The 18277-nt window shown below is 41.1% G+C and overlaps 1 protein-coding gene across 1 annotated transcript in view; it reads left to right on the top strand.

The window, feature by feature from the left end:
* Positions 1-18277, top strand: part of TSG101 (tumor susceptibility 101) — a 179253-nt gene that overhangs the window by 31632 nt on the left and 129344 nt on the right. The window contains exons 2-3 of the mRNA XM_053689347.1: positions 236-320; positions 10676-10741. Of these exons, the coding sequence (XP_053545322.1) occupies positions 236-320; positions 10676-10741 (151 nt within the window). The remainder of the gene's footprint in view (positions 1-235; positions 321-10675; positions 10742-18277) is intronic.

Here is an 18277-nt window from a genome sequence, read left to right as displayed (position 1 = left end):
CTACATGTTGATGTGGTTTTTTTTTTTATTTGTTTTTCAATAAAAAAAAATGTTCTATCTGAATCATTAAAGAAACACTTTGGGTTTTCTTTAATAATGCAATAAAGGCATCTGATTGGACAACGTCATTTAGTTAGGATTTCCTATTTAACATGCCGTCTCGTATGTTTTCTCCTAGAATGTGTTGTGAGTTTCCTTAATTTGTATATTTCTTTTTTTTTTTTTTCCTTTTCAGTACAAATACAGAGATTTGACTGTACGTGAAATGTTAAATGTCATCGGCCTCTACAGAGATCTTAAACCGATCATGGACTCTTATGGTGAGTTGGCTGCATAAAGCTACAACTATTGGCCCAGTATTTTAATATACAGTATCTAATTTACATTGTTTAATGCTCTGAATTTATAATATGTTGGATTCACAGTTTGAGTTATTATCCAGCTTGTATTCCCTTCTTCTAAAATGTAAAGGTTTAGCTTCCCACAGCAAATCTGAGAAGTGGATAAAAATACCAATGTAATAAACTGCACTAAAGCAGTGCTATTGAAAGTGAGTTACACTTGTCGTGCAATTGGTTTCTTCAGCACTTTATTTACTGTGTTGAATTCTAGAGAACAGTCGGCTTTCTTCTGTATAGTCAACAGGATTTTCAAATACAATTTTTTTTAATTTTTTTTTAAATGTATTGATTTATTTTTAAAGTGATTGAAAAGGAATTAAAGCCCAGTATCTAAAAATACTCTTAAAACAGGGGCACTTTAATTCATTACAATTTACAAACGCACTTTAAAAAAATAAATAAAAAAATTACTTACCTTTGCGTTACAGTAAACAGACTGCCGATCCTCCACCTGCATCTCTTTCTGTATTTTGTAGATCGATGACGAATCCGGCTTCCTCCAATTGTTGCGTACCCCGCAACCTAGATGCCACTGGGGGCACGCAATGATTCGTCATCGATCTGCAAAATACAGGAGGGGATGTGGGTGGAGGATCGGCGGTCTTTTTACCAGAATGCAAAGGTATTTTTTTTTTTTTTTTATTTATTTAAAAAGTGTGTTTGTAAAGTTTAATGAATTAAAGGGAGACTAAACCCACATTTTTTCTTTAACCCCTTAATGATAGAGGACGTACCAGGTACGTCATAGAAAAAACTTCCCTTAATGACAGCTGACGTACCTGGTACGTCCTCTGTTGTCTGAAGTGCTGGAAGCGATCTTGATCGCTTCCAGCTGCTTACAAGGTATTGTAGTGATGCCTCAATATTGAGGCATCACTACAATCCCCCATTTTACATACCGATGCAGAAAGGGCCACTCTGTGGCCCCATCTGCATCGGCTATGTATGTTGTACAATTACTGCCTTGGTGGGTGTTCATTTCAACTTGATTTCCATCATTTGTAAAAATACTAACCGATCTTTGTTATTTTCACTTTGCTCCCGGTGTGGCGGTTGCGGCGGGGGACGGACGGTGGGGTAAGGGGGGTTAGAAAGATGTAAGGGGGGGATCAGGGAGGTTGTGGGGTAAGGGGGGATCTATCACTGCAGACTTTATGCCAAAAAATAAAAAAAAAATATTTTTATTTCAGTACTGGCAGACTTTCTGCCAGTACATAAGATGGCGGTGACAATTGTGAGGTGGGGAGGGAAGAGAGCTGTTTGAGGGGGGTCAGGGGGGATCAGGGGGTGGGATGTGTCAGGTGGGAGGCTGATCTCTACACTAAAGCTAAAAATTAACCCCACAAGCTACCTAATTAACCCCTTAACTGCTGGGCATATTACAAGTGTGGTGCGCAGCAGTATTTAACGGCCTTATTATTACCAAAAAGCAACACCAAAGCCATATATGTCTGCTATTTCTGAACAAAGGGGATCCCAGAGAAGCATTTACAACCATTTGTGCCATAATTGCACAAGCTGTTTGTAAATAATTTCAGTGAGAAACCTAAAATTGTGAAAAATTTAAGTTTTTTTTTTATTATTTGATCGTATTTGGCGGTGAAATGGTGGCATGAAATATACCAAAATGGGCCTATATCAATAATTTGGGTTGTCTACTACACTACACTAAAGCTAAAATTAAACCTAAAAGCTCCCTAATTAACCCCTTCACGGCTGGGCATAATACACGTGTGGTGTGCAGCGGCATTTAGCGGCCTTCTAATTACCAAAAAGCAACGCCAAATCCATATAGGTCTGCTAATTCTGAACAAAGGGGATCCCAGAGAAGTATTTACAACCATTTATGCCATAATTGCACAAGATATTTGTAAATAAATTCAGCGAGAAACATAAAGTTAGTGAAAAAAATTGTGAAAAAGTCAACAATTTTTTTTATTTGATCGCATTTGGCGGTGAAATGGTGGCATGAAATATACCAAAATGGGTCTAGATCAATGCTTTGGGATGTCTTCTAAATATAAATATATACATGTCAAGGGATATTCAGGGATTCCTGAAAGATATCAGTGTTCCAATGTAACTAGCGCTAATTTTGAAAAAAGTGGTTTGGAAATAGCAAAGTGCTACTTGTATTTATGGCCCTATAACTTGCAAAAAAAAGCAAAGAACGTGTAAACATTGGGTATTTCTAAACTCAGGACAAAATTTAGAAACTATTTAGAATGGGTGTATTTTGGTGGTTGTAGATGTGTAACAGATTTTGGGGGTAAAAGTTAGAAAAAGTGTGTTTTTTTTTTTCAATTTTTTCCTCATATTTTATATTTTTTTTATAGTAAATTATAAGATATGATGAAAATAATGGTACCTTTAGAAAGTCAATTTAATGGCGAGAAAAACAGTATATAATATGTGTGGGTACAGTAAATGAGTAAGAGGAAAATTACAGCTAAACACAAACACTGCAGAAATGTAAAAATAGCCATTGTCATTAAGGGTAAGAAAATTGAAAAATGGTCCGGTCATTAAGGGGTTAATGATTCAGCGCAGCAACTTTCTAATTTATTCCTATTATCAATTGTTCGTTGTTCTCTTGCTATCTTTATTTAAAAAGCAGGAATGTAAAGCTTAATAGCTGGCCCATTTTTGGGTTAGAACCTGGGTTATGCTTGCTTATTGGTTTGCTAAATGTAGCCACCAATCGGTAAAGCTATCCATGGTGCTGAACCTAAAATGGGCCAGCTCCTAAGCTTAACATTCCTGATTTTTAAATAACGATAGCAAGAGAACGAAGAAAATTGATAATAGGAGTAAATTAGAAAGTTGCTTAAAATTGCTGCTCTATCTGAATCATGAAAGAAAACATTTGAGTATGGTATCCATTTAAAGTGCCCCTGTTTTTAAGAGTATTTTTTGATACTGGACTTTAATTCCTTAAACTTTACAATCCATTCAAATTCACAGTACAGATTTAATTTGTGTTGCTATACAAGCAACAATGTGTAAACAAAGTATATTATCTTGTATAGCTTTTTAGTAATTCTTTATTTAAATAATGATGCACTCCGTGAAAGTTGTTCTTTTCATAAATAAACGTTTATTAAAGAAGTTATTTATCCACTTTGGTCTGTGCACAGGGAACAAGGACTGTTCACAGAACTAAAACAGCTGGTAAATAGATATTCTTCTCATTTTATATTCAATTGTTTAGAGTTTTTTTGTGATAAAGCTATAAATACCCAGTATACTCAGATTACAAGTGCTTAGATTAGTGTTAGAACTGATTTGGCAATCTTGTTATACTTTATCCAGTTAAAGACATCATTTCCAAATGCACTTTACAAGAAAAGCAGGCAGAATACTGGACCTGTGCATTCAGCAGTTTCGTTCACTGACAAATGTGGGAGAAGGCAGCAGCTCACAGCATTGGGCTCTTTTCAGAGCCAGATTTCTTCTTGTGAACACTTGGATTTGCACAGATTTTAGTGTATTGCACTTTCAGAAAAGGAACTCTGGCTCTGAAAGTAGCTGAATGCCCCAGGCGGCCGCCATCTTCCCCACTCGAATGCCGAATGTACTTGTAATTTTGTTTTAACTATGCCTAAATAAATATAATGCAAGGACTTGAACCTGTTGGCGTAATGCCCCTTTAAATTCTTAGCTGAGATGCCACAAGGATCTATTAAGTGTATGAAATGATATTCAGTTGCCATTTTGTTTGTTCTATTATTTAGAGCATTAAATATATGTGAATGTAATTAATGCTAATAATAATTATGATGTATTTATAAAGCACTGTTATATTCCATTCCACTGCTCTTTGAAACAGTTGAAAAAAAAAAAAAAAACTTAATTGGAAGAACAATCGTACATTAGCTTATACAATAATGGTACAGGAGTATAACAGCTATTTGTTTGTCGTCTCTTTATAGGGAATATTCAATTGTTATAAAAATAGTTAGTGTGCTTAATTATTAAAGAGTCCTCTGGGCTTCTGTCTGTATAAAGATGCCCTTCTCTGGCTGCTAAAAACCATTTAATTTTTTTATAAATCACTGGCTCATTTATATAATAACTTGGTGCAGTCCTCTGCTAATTCATGTACTTGATTATATAAATGGGCATTCAGGAAGCAATTGGGAGTGTGAAGATTTAGGAAAAATCCAAGTGATTAAAGAGACAGTACTCTAGAATTTTTATTGTTTAAAATGCTAGATAATATCTTTATTACCTTTATTCCTAATTTTCTTCTTAAATGGGAAGAGTCCACAGCTGCATTCATTACTTTTGGGAATTCAGAACCTGACCACCAGGAGGAGGTAAAGACACACCCCAGCCAAAGGCTTAAATACCTCTCCCACTTCCCTCATCCCCCAGTCATTCTTTGCCTTTTGTCACAGGAGGTTGTCAGAGAAGTGTCAGAAGATTGAAGATAGTCTCTTATGGAGGGTAGTATTCTTCAAAATGGGACTGGAGTTTTTAAGTCCTGTCAGCCTCTCAGTGAGAGCATGGATGAAGGTTACAGTCCGGAGATGCAGGGAAAGTCTTTCTGCGAAACCATCCCGACTCATATTAACAGCTACTAGGCAATCGGCGTTGACAAGTTTCACTGCCTGCCTTTATTCACTCAAGTCCATGTCAGAAGCAAGGCTACTATCTGTCACACTTGAAGGGCTGTGTTCCTGTTCCACGGTGTCGATTCCGGTAAGATTGTTTCATTTTATTTTGAGATGTGAATGTTAACGAAGGAAGTTAGGGTCCCAGTAGGACTCCTTTATCTTATGGCATCAAGGGTTAATATCTCTTTAGGGGGGTTATTGAACAGGGGGGACTTTAATCATGTTTGTTATGTGATTCTGTCTGTGAGTGTGTAGTGATGCTTGGGCTCATGGCTTTTCAGAACATGATGGCCTTGTCATCTGTTTGTGCTGGCCTATTAGAATGCGCACCCTTTTTATTGGCTTACACGGTGCACCTCATGACCGGGTGCGGTCACGTTGTATTTTCATTTCCGTACTCTGACCGAGTGACGACGGAGATAGTCTGCTCGTTAGTTGTCTGGTTCACAGGAGGTGGTGAGTGCCCCAGCCATTGTGGATGTAAGGTGTCTTTTAGTGTTTGTCCATATTTGCAATCCTCGAGTTATGGAGGATTCTGATTTTTTAGAGACGGATATCTCCGATTCTGAGAATACGTCTTGAAATGGCCCGGGTTATCCATACCCATCAGTTGTGTTCCGATTGCCGTTCTAGAGTACTCTCTTCCCCCGAATCAGGGAGCTTGGAGTGCGTTGAGCCATCTGCCCTTGAGGATTCCATGTCCTGTGAGGTGCGTGCCCCAGAACCTTCCTTTGCTACACAAGCAGATGTCCCTGTAGCTATTACTCCGTCTCCGGAAGGCGGCTTGTTTCCTCCAGGGGTTACAGCACGGTTCCGCATGGCCATATCTATGGTGCTGACACATTTATTTCTCCCAAATTAAATATTTTTAAGATACTGTCCGTGTTCTGTCAACCAGGGCCTGTCGAACGTGAGATCGCCCTGATTCAGTGTGGCCCTCGGGGAAGTGTCGGCCTCTGAGGCTTCAGGGACCCCACCCTCGGGCCTGGGTCATACATCGATCCGGTGGGGGATCATTTTGCCCTCCGAAATAGACTGGCACGTCTTCATGTCCTACTGAGGCATGTTTTGGCGGTGCTGGAGGATTCCAGTCCTAGCGGGCCGAGGGATCATCGGTCTTCTGTGCCGGATGACAATCTGGGTTAGATGTATGGGGATGAAACCAATCTCCTTGATGGCTCAGTTTTTCTTTTATTTAGTATCCATTCCGGTTCTGAACTTGGGAGAACGGGGCCTCTGATCGGCTAGTCCGGTTAGAGTGCCCATTCTCCTTGGGCGTTCACCCATGGGTGCTGCCTTCATTTTTATTTGATCCAGTTAGGATGTGTTTGATTTGTTTTATGAAGCTCATGACTGTTAATTTTCCATTTTGGGAATGTTCTTTCTCTGGAACGAATACTTGCGATTTTGTGGTCACGTGAGCACCTCATAAGTTGCGCATTATATGTAAAGGCATTGTTATGTTTATAGTTCATATTATCGATCCTTCCGGGTTGATTTTTCTTGGACCTTGGACAGTTCAGGAGTGTCCTGGTCGGGCGCTAGCTGCTGTTCCTTAGGGTTCATGTCACCCACGTGGTGCCGGTCTGCTGGTTATGTCGGGTGCTGGTTATTCTCTTTAGTCTAATGTTGTGGGATCCGGGCTCGGATCCTGTTACAGCTTTCTCAGGGTTCTGGAGGTCCTTTGGACTCGGAACCGTAGTTTTCCCTTTATAGTTTGAAAATTTGGATGACACTTTGAATGATGATACTTTCGGTATCTTCTGGATGTCGATGCTTGTGGCCTAGTTGCGGTACCTCCTTAAGGTGCGGGGGCTGCTTTTTCCCACCCTTCTTGGGTGGTAGGCTCATCTGGGTCTGGAAGTGTGAACAGGTCCTTATTCCTTTCCAGTAGTTCAGTCGCTCTCACTTTTGGGAGTGCAGAAGGGGTATTCTCGTTTCTCCCCCCCCGGCTTTTTCTCCTAGTTTAGCTTGTCTGCCAGGAGCTGTGAGGCTCCCTTCGTTATTCCTGGTACAGGAATTCCAGGAGACTGATCCTGTAAGGATCTTTGGAGATTATGTTGTCTTCTAAATCTGAGGGCTGGTTTGCCTGTCCCTTTTAATCCCTGTGGTCTTTAGACTCTGGGGTGTTGCCCTTAGACACTCTGGGGGTTCTAGCTTGTGGGGCTGGCAGGCAGGGGGTCCTGGGTTCAGATCCACCTCCGGGTGCTGGTTGCCATCTTCTTAGACCTGTTAAGATGTCTTTCTAGGCTCTGGGGTTTGAGGGTATTGCGAGTGTCCAATGTCCGAGGACATTGGAATGTGGGATGCACTGTCCAGGGTGTGCTCCTCCGTATGAGGCAGCTTTAGGGCTGCTCAAGGGGTTAGATCTTTCGGTCGGTCCCATTTGCTGGGAGTCTGACTCCGGATCAGGTTCCGGATTCTGTATTCGGGCCTGGACATGTTCGGTTTGACCCTTAGGGTTTGGAGCTTCCGCTTGTCCCTTTAGGGGGGGCGGTTGTTGTCTGTCATGGGAGATTTGGTATCTACCCGATGGTTGGTTTTATGGTCTCTTTGATGGGTCCCTACTATAACATCAGGGGCAGGCTGTTGCACCTTGCTGTGAGCTTGAGGTTGTTTGTTTCAACTGAGCTGTCGGTTATGGCCGAATGGTCTCGTCTCCTTTTGTAGGGTTTTTACAGTTTCTCTACTCTTTCTTCTCCGCGCCTATGGCTGGGGATGATCTTTGCGTTTGCCCTCCTTTGACTTGGAGGTATCTCAGTATCCGTTGAGGCCCGTGAGTCCTTGTTTTCTCGTTTCCAGGTTTTTTTCCCTTCCTTGCGTACACAAGGTCATGGGGCTGGATCTGGTACTAGGACGCTGAGGTTCAGTGCCCTATCTCCCTTTGGGAGTGCTGCTTCTGAGGAAGGCAGCTGTGTAGGGGTTCTGGACCTGAACACGCAGTTTTCTGTCATGGCTTCATATTAGCATGTCGGTTTTAAGTACCAGTCAGAATTTGTCCCAAGGGTTTCGTTTCCTCGTAGAACCATCCTTTTCTTTAAGGTCTGGTCGGAGAATTTTGTATTTTCTGCCTTCGATCGTTGCCAGCCTTTGGGCTGGGTCCGTTACCTTGGTGGGGGGGTCGGGGATATGTCTACTCTGCCGAGTATTGACCGTGTTTTTTCAGTTATTTCTGTTTTCCTACCTTTGGTGGGTTCTCTGTGTCCTTTCCTCCACTGGTGGTATCTGCTGCGCGTGTTGGACACTCTCTTTTATTAGCCTTGCTGCTGTGAGTCTGGACATAGCGTGTTCTTGTTCAGAGGTGACTCTGTGTTCTCACAGAGAGCCTTTTTTAGACTAGGTCAGTTGGCCTATCTATGCTCATATAGTTTATCGTTTGTTTAGGCTACACTATGGTACAATGGGGAGCTTGCGGTTTCTTGGAGCCCCGTATGTTATATGGTGCTGTGTCATGGATCTGAGGGTGGACCTTTGTTCTTCCTCATGATTTTTCTTGGGAGTTTACTCTCTGGTCCTTGTCCTCCTAGGGAGTTCATTTCCCTGGGCGGTGGTCTTGTAGCAACCTTGGTTTTGCTTTATTCTTTTTTGGGTTTTATTATTCCCTTGTTGGTTGTCCTTTGGATCTCTTCTTGGGTCCTCTGTTCTCCCTCTCGGGGGTAGTGGGAGGTTTCTTTCCTTCAGGGTATGTTTCATGGGAGTCGAGAGCCGCAGGAGGCCTTTGTGCTCAGCGGACTCTGGGGATCTGAGTGGTCTCTAGCACGGCTTTGCAGGTTGTGTAACTGATGAGCAGTTTCCTGGGCTTTTTCTGTTTTTTCCCTTTGTCCTTGAGTGATACAGTTTTTTATCCGGCGTTGAGTAATTTCAGGCTGTGGTGCCTTTAAAAGGAGCCGCCTTCTGTACCCACCCGCCCTTTGTTTGCATTCAATGTCCTTTATAGCTTGCGTATTGTTTTCCCAAAAGTAATGAATGCAGCTGTGGACTCTTCCCGTTTAAGAAGAAAAACTTAAATTATGCTTACCTAATAATTTCTTTTTTTTCTGACAGAGTCCACAGCTCCCCGCCCGGGCTTTATCTATTGGGCGGCTGTAAATTTTTGTCCTTCTGGCAACTTTTTTCACCCTGATAATTCTCCTACTGTTCCTTGTTCCCTTGGCAGAATGACTGGGGGATGAGGGAAGTGGGAGAGGTATTTAAGCCTTTGGCTGGGGTGTTTTTGCCTCCTCCTGGTGGCCAGGTTCTGAATTCCCAAAAGTAATGAATGCAGCTGTGGACAAGAAAATGATCAGGTATGCATTATTTAGGTTTTTGCATAACCAACCGTTATATTAATATACTTTTTACCTCTGTGATTAACGTGTATCTAAGCCTCTGCAGACTGCTCCTTATCTCTGTTATATTAATATACTTTTTACCTCTGCAGAGGGTTAGATACAAGGTAATCACAGAGGTAAAAAGTATATTAATATAACTGAGATAAGGGGCAGTCTGCAGAGGCTTAGATACAAGGTAATCACAGAGGTAAACAGTATATTAATATAACTGAGATAAGGAGCAGTCTGCAGAGGGTTATATACAAGGTAATCACAGACTGCTCCTTATCTCAGTTATATTAATATACTGTTTACCTCTGTGATTACCTTGTATCTAAGCCTCTGCAGGCTGCCCCTTATCTCAGTTATATTAATATACTTTTTACCTCTGTGATTACCCTGTATCTAAGCCTCTGCAGACTGCTGCTTGTCTCAGTTATATTAATATACTTTTTACCTCTGAGTACCTTGTAGCACAATGTTTTATATATGGCGCAAATGAACTAGCACCATCTACCTGTGTAAAACTGTCAAATTGCACTGAGTTGAGAGGCGGCCTTCAAGAGCTTAGAAATCAGTTTTTGAGCCTATCTAGGTTTAGCTTTCAACAAAGAATACCAAGAGAACAAACCAATTTGATGAAAAAGTATTTGGGAAAGTTGTTTAAAATTGCATGCCCTATCTGAATCATAAAATTTTAATTTTGACTAGACTATCCCTTTAAGGCTAGCAGTTCTATATAATAGGGACAGAATTTTAAAAGTACTGCGCAGGAGGAGGTGATTGTGGAAGAGGAGACTGTGCTGATAGGAACATAAAATGCAAGTTGGTTAATAGAGCAAGGGGCTAAGATGTAAGAGGCACTATGCAAAGAGCAGATCCTAAAATGTATTCTGCTTTGTGTAGGTAGCCAGTGAAGTGACCTGTGTGTAGCTGAGGTGCGCTTTATACAAGACAGGGCTCTCCTCCTCTTGTATTTGTTTTGTTTAGTCTGCCCTTACTCATGTACCCAGCGCTATGGTATCCGGTGGTGCTATACAAATGAATTATGACGATAATAGAACATATAACCTTTATAGTGTTCTTGCTGGCTCTTCCATATAAATTAACTTGTGTGACTTTGCATCCTTGAAAGGTTCACACTTCTCACAATTTGGGTTTCATAGGAGAAAAGGATGAGATCTATATTATTTATTGGAAATATTTCACCTCTAGCTTGCAGAGGATTGCAGCCTGTGTCTGTGCAATAAGTTAGGCTATTAGAAATAACGGATGCTGTAAGGCTTTATGACGATCCATTTTTAAAAAAATAATCTTTTTTTTTTTTAATTTATTTTTTATACAGTTTTCAATGATGGTTCAACTAGGGAGTTGGTCAATCTTACTGGGACAATTCCTGTGCCTTACAAAGGTAAGTGTTCTCCGTACTTCTCTGTGATGCTGACAGATATCTGTGCCAGTTTGTTAGGCATTCTGTTGCATACTTGCCAAGTTCATTGCCTCATACTCACTCCCAGTTCAATTTTACCTTAAACTTTGCCCACTCCCTAGTTTATGGAAAGGTTCCTTTATTATATGAACACTTTACAGCACTGTTTGCAACTGTATTATGTTACTAAGATACTCCAAAGTAGCTCCCCTATCTGATGACATCACATTACATAAAGACAAAATGCATCGCCATATGTTGCTCTCCAAGTGAAATTTAAGATTTGGAAGCAAATTTAAAAAAAAAAAAGAAACAGATTGAATAAATGGCAACATTATTAAAGCTAAAGGGGCATTAAACGTTAAACACTGAAAACATTTCATGCACCTCTCTCTAATCATGGATACCACAATTTTGGAGCTTAGGTTACACTGCAAATGTGCAGCAACTCTGCATCATATACCTGCAAACACGTCAGCAATGAGAGACAAATTACAATATGGCTAGAGGGAGGCATGAAATATCCTCAATAATTTGCTTCTGAAATGGGCTTGGTGCTTAGTGCACCTTTTTAAAGGTTCTTCAGACACTGTTTTGCACAGTATGTCTCCATATTAGTTATCTCTCATTGTCTGTTATGAAGGAAGAAATACATTTGGTTGAATAATATTTATGATGATTTTTTTATTAAAACATTTTTTAAAACGTAACTTTTCATATGAAAAACATAAAGCAATAGGAGGAAACAAGACGGAAATATTGTACCTCTCAATTCTACATACGTCTTTCTCTTCTACCGAGTCCAATATGTTAAAGGGACACTGAACCCAAATTTTTTCTATCATGATTCAGATAGAGCATGCAATTTTAAGCAACTTTCTAATTTACTCCTATTATCAAATTCTTTTCATTCTCTTGGTATCTTTATTTGAAATGCAAGGATGTAAGTTTAGATGCCGGCCCATTTTTGGTGAACACACTGTGTTGTTCTTGCTGATTGGTGGGTAAATTCACCAACCAATAAACAAGTGCTTTCCATGGTTCTGAACCAAAAAAATAGCTTAGATGCCTTTTTCAAATAAAGAAAGCAAGAGAACGAAGAAAAAATTATAATAGGAGTAAATTAGAAAGTTGTTTAAATTGCATGCTCTATCTGAATCACAAAAGAAAAAATTGGGTTCAGTGTCCCTTTAAGATATCATAGTATAGTGCAAATGAGTTAAAATATTATCATTGATCAAGCTAAAAATTCTTGTACTCCATTAGTTTCTCCTCATATCCATGAAGAAGTCAAAGGGAGTGTTTGTATCAGCTTATTGTTAAGAGGTTTTCCTCCTCCTTATTGTCATACAAGAGCAATAGATTACTCACAACCTAACCATGTTATCCTAATATAAGACAAACCTAAAATGTAAAATAATGCTAAAAAGCAAAATATCAAATATAAAAACACAAAATAAATAATAACAATATAAAAAGTTTGAGACACCGAGATTTCCTTCATGTAATTGGCAAGAGTCCATGAGCTAGTGACGTATGGGATATACAATCCTACCAGGAGGGGCACAGTTTCCCAAACCTCAAAATGCCTATAAATACACACGTCAAACACCCACAATTCAGTTTTACAAACTTTGCCTCCTATGGAGGTGGTGAAGTAAGTTTGTGCTAGATTTCTACGTTGATATGCGCTTCTCAGCATTTTGAAGCCCGATTTCTCTTAGTGAATGTCAGAGCGATGTGAAGGTAGTATCACCTATTGAATGCAATGGTTTTCCTTGCAGGAGATCTATTTCTTAGGTTCTCTATTATCGGTCATAGATATTCATCTCCTACCTCCCTTATTCAGATCGACGATATACTCTCATATTCCATTACCTCTACTGATAACTGTTTCAGTACTGGTTTGGCTATATGTGGATGGGTGTCTTTCGGTAAGTATGTTTTCATTACTTAAGACACTCTCAGCTATGGTTTGGCACTTTATGTATTAATATAAAGTTCTAAATATATGTATTGTACTTATATTTGCCATGAGTCAGGTTTATGTATATTTCCTTTTGCAGACTATTCAGTTTCATATATGGGAAAAATATATTTTGGAAAATATTTTTTCTTACCTGGGGTTTAGTTTTTTTTTTTCAAATTGACTGCTTTTTTTCACTAAATTTTCGCGGGCAAAATTAGGCTCGCGAGGCGCAAAATGCTGATGTTTATTGCGTCATTCTTGGTGCAAGATTATTTTTGGCGCGAAGGTACGTCCGGTGACGCAAGTTCGTAATTTCCGGCGTCTTAGTTTCTGCCGAGTTCCTTGTACAAGTGTGTCATTTCCGGATGTTGTTAGCGCCAAAAAAAAATCAGTTTGCGTTGTGCGTCATACTTGGCGCCAAATAATTTCATTATTTAAATCCCCATTCCTATATGCCTCTTGCCTTTTTCTATATCATAGGGCTATGCTGTTTGCATTTTTCCCCATTCCTGAAACTGCCATATAAGGAAATTGATAGTTTTGCTTTATATGTTGTTTTTTTCCTCTTACATTTGCAAGATGTCTCAATCTGATCCTGTCTCAGAAACCACTGTTGGAACCCTGCTGCCTGATAACATTTCTACCAAAACTAAGTGTATCTGTTGTAAATTTGTGGAGATTATATCTCCAACTGTGGTATGTAATAGTTGTCATGATAAGCTTTTACATGCAGAGAATGTATCCATCAGTAATAGCACAATGCCGGTTGTTCCTTCAACATCTAATGTACATGATATCCCTGTGAATATAAAAGATTTTATTGCTGATGCGATTCAGAAGGTTTTGTCTGCTATCCCGCCTTCTAATAAACGCAAAAGGTCTTTTAAAACTTCTCATAAAGTTGATGAATTTTTAAATGACCGACAACATACTGAATTTTCCTCCTCTGATGAAGATCTATCTGATTCAGAAGATCCTACCTCAGATATTGACATTGACAAATCTACTTATTTATTTATTTAAAATGGAGTATATTCGTTCCTTGTTAAGAGGTGTTGATTACATTGGATATTGAGGAAACTAGTCCTCTTGATATTAAAACCAGTAAACGTTTAAACTCTGTTTCTCCAACATAGGTGTGTCCGGTCCACGGCGTCATCCTTACTTGTGGGATATTCTCTTCCCCAACAGGAAATGGCAAAGAGCCCAGCAAAGCTCGTCACATGATCCCTCCTAGGCTCCGCCTACCCCAGTCATTCTCTTTGCCGTTGTACAGGCAACATCTCCACGGAGATGGCTTAGAGTTTTTTTAGTGTTTAACTGTAGTTTTTATTATTCAATCAAGAGTTTGTTATTTTAAAATAGTGCTGGTATGTACTATTTACTCTGAAACAGAAAAGAGATGAAGATTTCTGTTTGTATGAGGAAAATGATTTTAGCAACCGTTACTAAAATCCATGGCTGTTCCACACAGGACTGTTGAGAGGAATTAACTTCAGTTGGGGGAACAGTGAGCAGTCTCTTGCTGCTTGAGGTATGACACATTCTAACAAGACGATGTAATGCTGGAAGCTGTCATTTTCCCTATGGGATCCGGTAAGCCATGTTTATTAAGATAGTAAATAAGGGCTTCACAAGGGCTTATTAAGACTGTAGACTTTTTCTGGGCTAAATCGATTATTTATTACACATATTTAGCCTTGAGGAATCATTTAATCTGGGTATTTTGATAAGATTATATCGGCAGGCACTGTTTTAGACACCTTATTCTTTAGGGGCTTTCCCAAATCATAGGCAGAGCCTCATTTTCGCGCCGGTATTGCGCACTTGTTTTTGAGAGGCATGACATGCAGTCGCATGTGTGAGGAGCTCTGATACATAGAAAAGACTTTCTGAAGGCGTCATTTGGTATCGTATTCCCCTTTGGGCTTGGTTGGGTCTCAGCAAAGCAGATACCAGGGACTGTAAAGGGGTTAAAGTTAAAAACGGCTCCGGTTCCGTTATTTTAAGGGTTAAAGCTTCCAAATTTGGTGTGCAATACTTTTAAGGCTTTAAGACACTGTGGTGAAATTTTGGTGAATTTTGAACAATTCCTTCATATTTTTTCGCAATTGCAGTAATAAAGTGTGTTCAGTTTAAAATTTAAAGTGACAGTAACGGTTTTATTTTAAAACGTTTTTTTGTACTTTATCAAGTTTATGCCTGTTTAACATGTCTGAACTACCAGATAGACTGTGTTCTGTATGTGGGGTAGCCAGAGTTCCTTCTCATTTAAATAAATGTGATTTATGTGACAATGACAATGATGCCCAAGATGATTCCTCAAGTGAGGGGAGTAAGCATGGTACTGCATCATTCCCTCCTTCGTCTACACGAGTCTTGCCCACTCAGGAGGCCCCTAGTACATCTAGCGCGCCAATACTCCTTACTATGCAACAATTAACGGCTGTAATGGATAATTCTATCAAAAACATTTTAGCCAAAATGCCCACTTATCAGCGTAAGCGCGACTGCTCTGTTTTAGATACTGAAGAGCATGACGACGCTGATGATAAGGGTTCTGAAAGGCCCCTACACCAGTCTGATGGGGCCAGGGAGGTTTTGTCTGAGGGAGAAATTTCAGATTCAGGGAAAATTTCTCAACAAGCTGAACCCGATGTGATTACATTTAAATTTAAGTTGGAACATCTCCGCGCTCTGCTTAAGGAGGTATTATCCACTCTGGATGATTGTGAGAATTTGGTCATCCCAGAGAAACTATGTAAAATGGACAAGTTCCTAGAGGTCCCGGGGCTCCCAGAAGCTTTTCCTATACCCAAGCGGGTGGCGGACATTGTAAATAAAGAATGGGAAAGGCCCGGTATACCTTTCGTCCCTCCCCCCCATATTTAAAAAATTGTTTCCTATGGTCGACCCCAGAAAGGACTTATGGCAGACAGTCCCCAAGGTCGAGGGAGCGGTTTCCACTTTAAACAAACGCACCACTATACCCATAGAAGATAGTTGTGCTTTCAAAGATCCTATGGATAAAAAAAATTAGAAGGTTTACTTAAAAAGATGTTTGTTCAGCAGGGTTACCTTCTACAACCAATTTCATGCATTGTCCCTGTCACTACAGCCGCGTGTTTCTGGTTTGATGAGCTAGTAAAGGCGGTCGATAGTGATTCTCCTCCTTATGAGGAGATTATGGACAGAATCAGTGCTCTCAAATTGGCTAATTCTTTCACCCTAGACGCCACTTTGCAATTGGCTAGGTTAGCGGCTAAGAATTCTGGGTTTGCTATTGTGGCGCGCAGAGCGCTTTGGTTGAAATCTTGGTCAGCTGATGCGTCTTCCAAGAACAAACTACTTAACATTCCTTTCAAGGGGAAAACGCTGTTTGGCCCTGACTTGAAAGAGATTATCTCTGATATCACTGGGGGTAAGGGCCACGCCCTTCCTCAGGATCGGCCTTTCAAGGCCAAAAATAAACCTAATTTTCGTCCCTTTCGTAGAAACGGACCAGCCCAAAGTGCTACGTCCTCTAAGCAAGAGGGTAATACTTCTCAAGCCAAGCAAGCTTGGAGACCAATGCAAGGCTGGAACAAGGGAAAGCAGGCCAAGAAACCTGCTACCAAGACAGCATGAAATGTTGGCCCCCGATCCGGGACCGGATCTGGTGGGGGGCAGACTCTCTCTCTTCGCTCAGGCTTGGGCAAGAGATGTTCTGGATCCTTGGGCACTAGAAATAGTCTCCCAAGGTTATCTTCTGGAATTCAAGGGGCTTCCCCCAAGGGGGAGGTTCCACAGGTCTCAGTTGTCTTCAGACCACATAAAAAGACAGGCATTCTTACATTGTGTAGAAGACCTGTTAAAAATGGGAGTGATTCATCCTGTTCCATTAGGAGAACAAGGGATGGGGTTCTACTCCAATCTGTTCATAGTTCCCAAAAAAGAGGGAACGTTCAGACCAATCTTAGATCTCAAGATCTTAAACAAGTTTCTCAAGGTTCCATCGTTCAAAATGGAAACCATTCGAACAATTCTTCCTTCCATCCAGGAAGGTCAATTCATGACCACGGTGGATTTAAAGGATGCGTATCTACATATTCCTATCCACAAGGAACATCATCGGTTCCTAAGGTTCGCATTCCTGGACAAGCATTACCAGTTCGTGGCGCTTCCTTTCGGATTAGCCACTGCTCCAAGGATTTTCACAAAGGTACTAGGGTCCCTTCTAGCGGTGCTAAGACCAAGGGGCATTGCTGTAGTACCTTACTTGGACGACATTCTGATTCAAGCGTCGTCCCTTCCTCAAGCAAAGGCTCACACGGACATCGTCCTGGCCTTTCTCAGATCTCACGGATGGAAAGTGAACGTGGAAAAGAGTTCTCTATCTCCGTCGACAAGGGTTCCCTTCTTGGGAACAATAATAGACTCCTTAGAAATGAGGATTTTTCTGACAGAGGCCAGAAAAACAAAACTTCTAAACTCTTGTCGGATACTTCATTCCGTTCCTCTTCCTTCCATAGCGCAGTGCATGGAAGTGATAGGTTTGATGGTAGCGGCAATGGACATAGTTCCTTTTGCGCGCATTCATCTAAGACCATTACAACTGTGCATGCTCAGTCAGTGGAATGGGGACTATACAGACTTGTCTCCGAAGATACAAGTAAATCAGAGGACCAGAGACTCACTCCGTTGGTGGCTGTCCCTGGACAACCTGTCACAAGGGATGACCTTCCGCAGACCAGAGTGGGTCATTGTCACGACCGACGCCAGTCTGACGGGCTGGGGCGCGGTCTGGGGATCCCTGAAAGCTCAGGGTCTTTGGTCTCGGGAAGAATCTCTTCTACCGATAAATATTCTGGAACTGAGAGCGATATTCAATGCTCTCAAGGCTTGGCCTCAGCTAGCGAGGGCCAAGTTCATACGGTTTCAATCAGACAACATGACGACTGTTGCGTACATCAACCATCAGGGGGGAACAAGGAGTTCCCTGGCGATGGAAGAAGTGACCAAAATCATTCAATGGGCGGAGACTCACTCCTGCCACCTGTCTGCAATCCACATCCCAGGAGTGGAAAATTGGGAAGCGGATTTTCTGAGTCGTCAGACATTGCATCCGGGGGAGTGGGAACTCCATCCGGAAATCTTTGCCCAAATCACTCAACTGTGGGGCATTCCAGACATGGATCTGATGGCCTCTCGTCAGAACTTCAAAGTTCCTTGCTACGGGTCCAGATCCAGGGATCCCAAGGCGACTCTAGTAGATGCACTAGTAGCACCTTGGACCTTCAAACTAGCTTATGTATTCCCGCCGTTTCCTCTCATCCCCAGGCTGGTAGCCAGGATCAATCAGGAGAGGGCGTCGGTGATCTTGATAGCTCCTGCGTGGCCACGCAGGACTTGGTATGCAGATCTGGTGAATATGTCATCGGCTCCACCATGGAAGCTACCTTTGAGACGAGACCTTCTTGTTCAAGGTCCGTTCGAACATCCGAATCTGGTCTCACTCCAGCTGACTGCTTGGAGATTGAACGCTTGATCTTATCGAAGCGAGGGTTCTC

The sequence above is a fragment of the Bombina bombina genome, chromosome 7 (genome assembly GCF_027579735.1).
Source record: "Bombina bombina isolate aBomBom1 chromosome 7, aBomBom1.pri, whole genome shotgun sequence".
NCBI lineage: Eukaryota > Metazoa > Chordata > Amphibia > Anura > Bombinatoridae > Bombina > Bombina bombina.
This window is presented reverse-complemented; position numbering and strand designations above follow the sequence as displayed.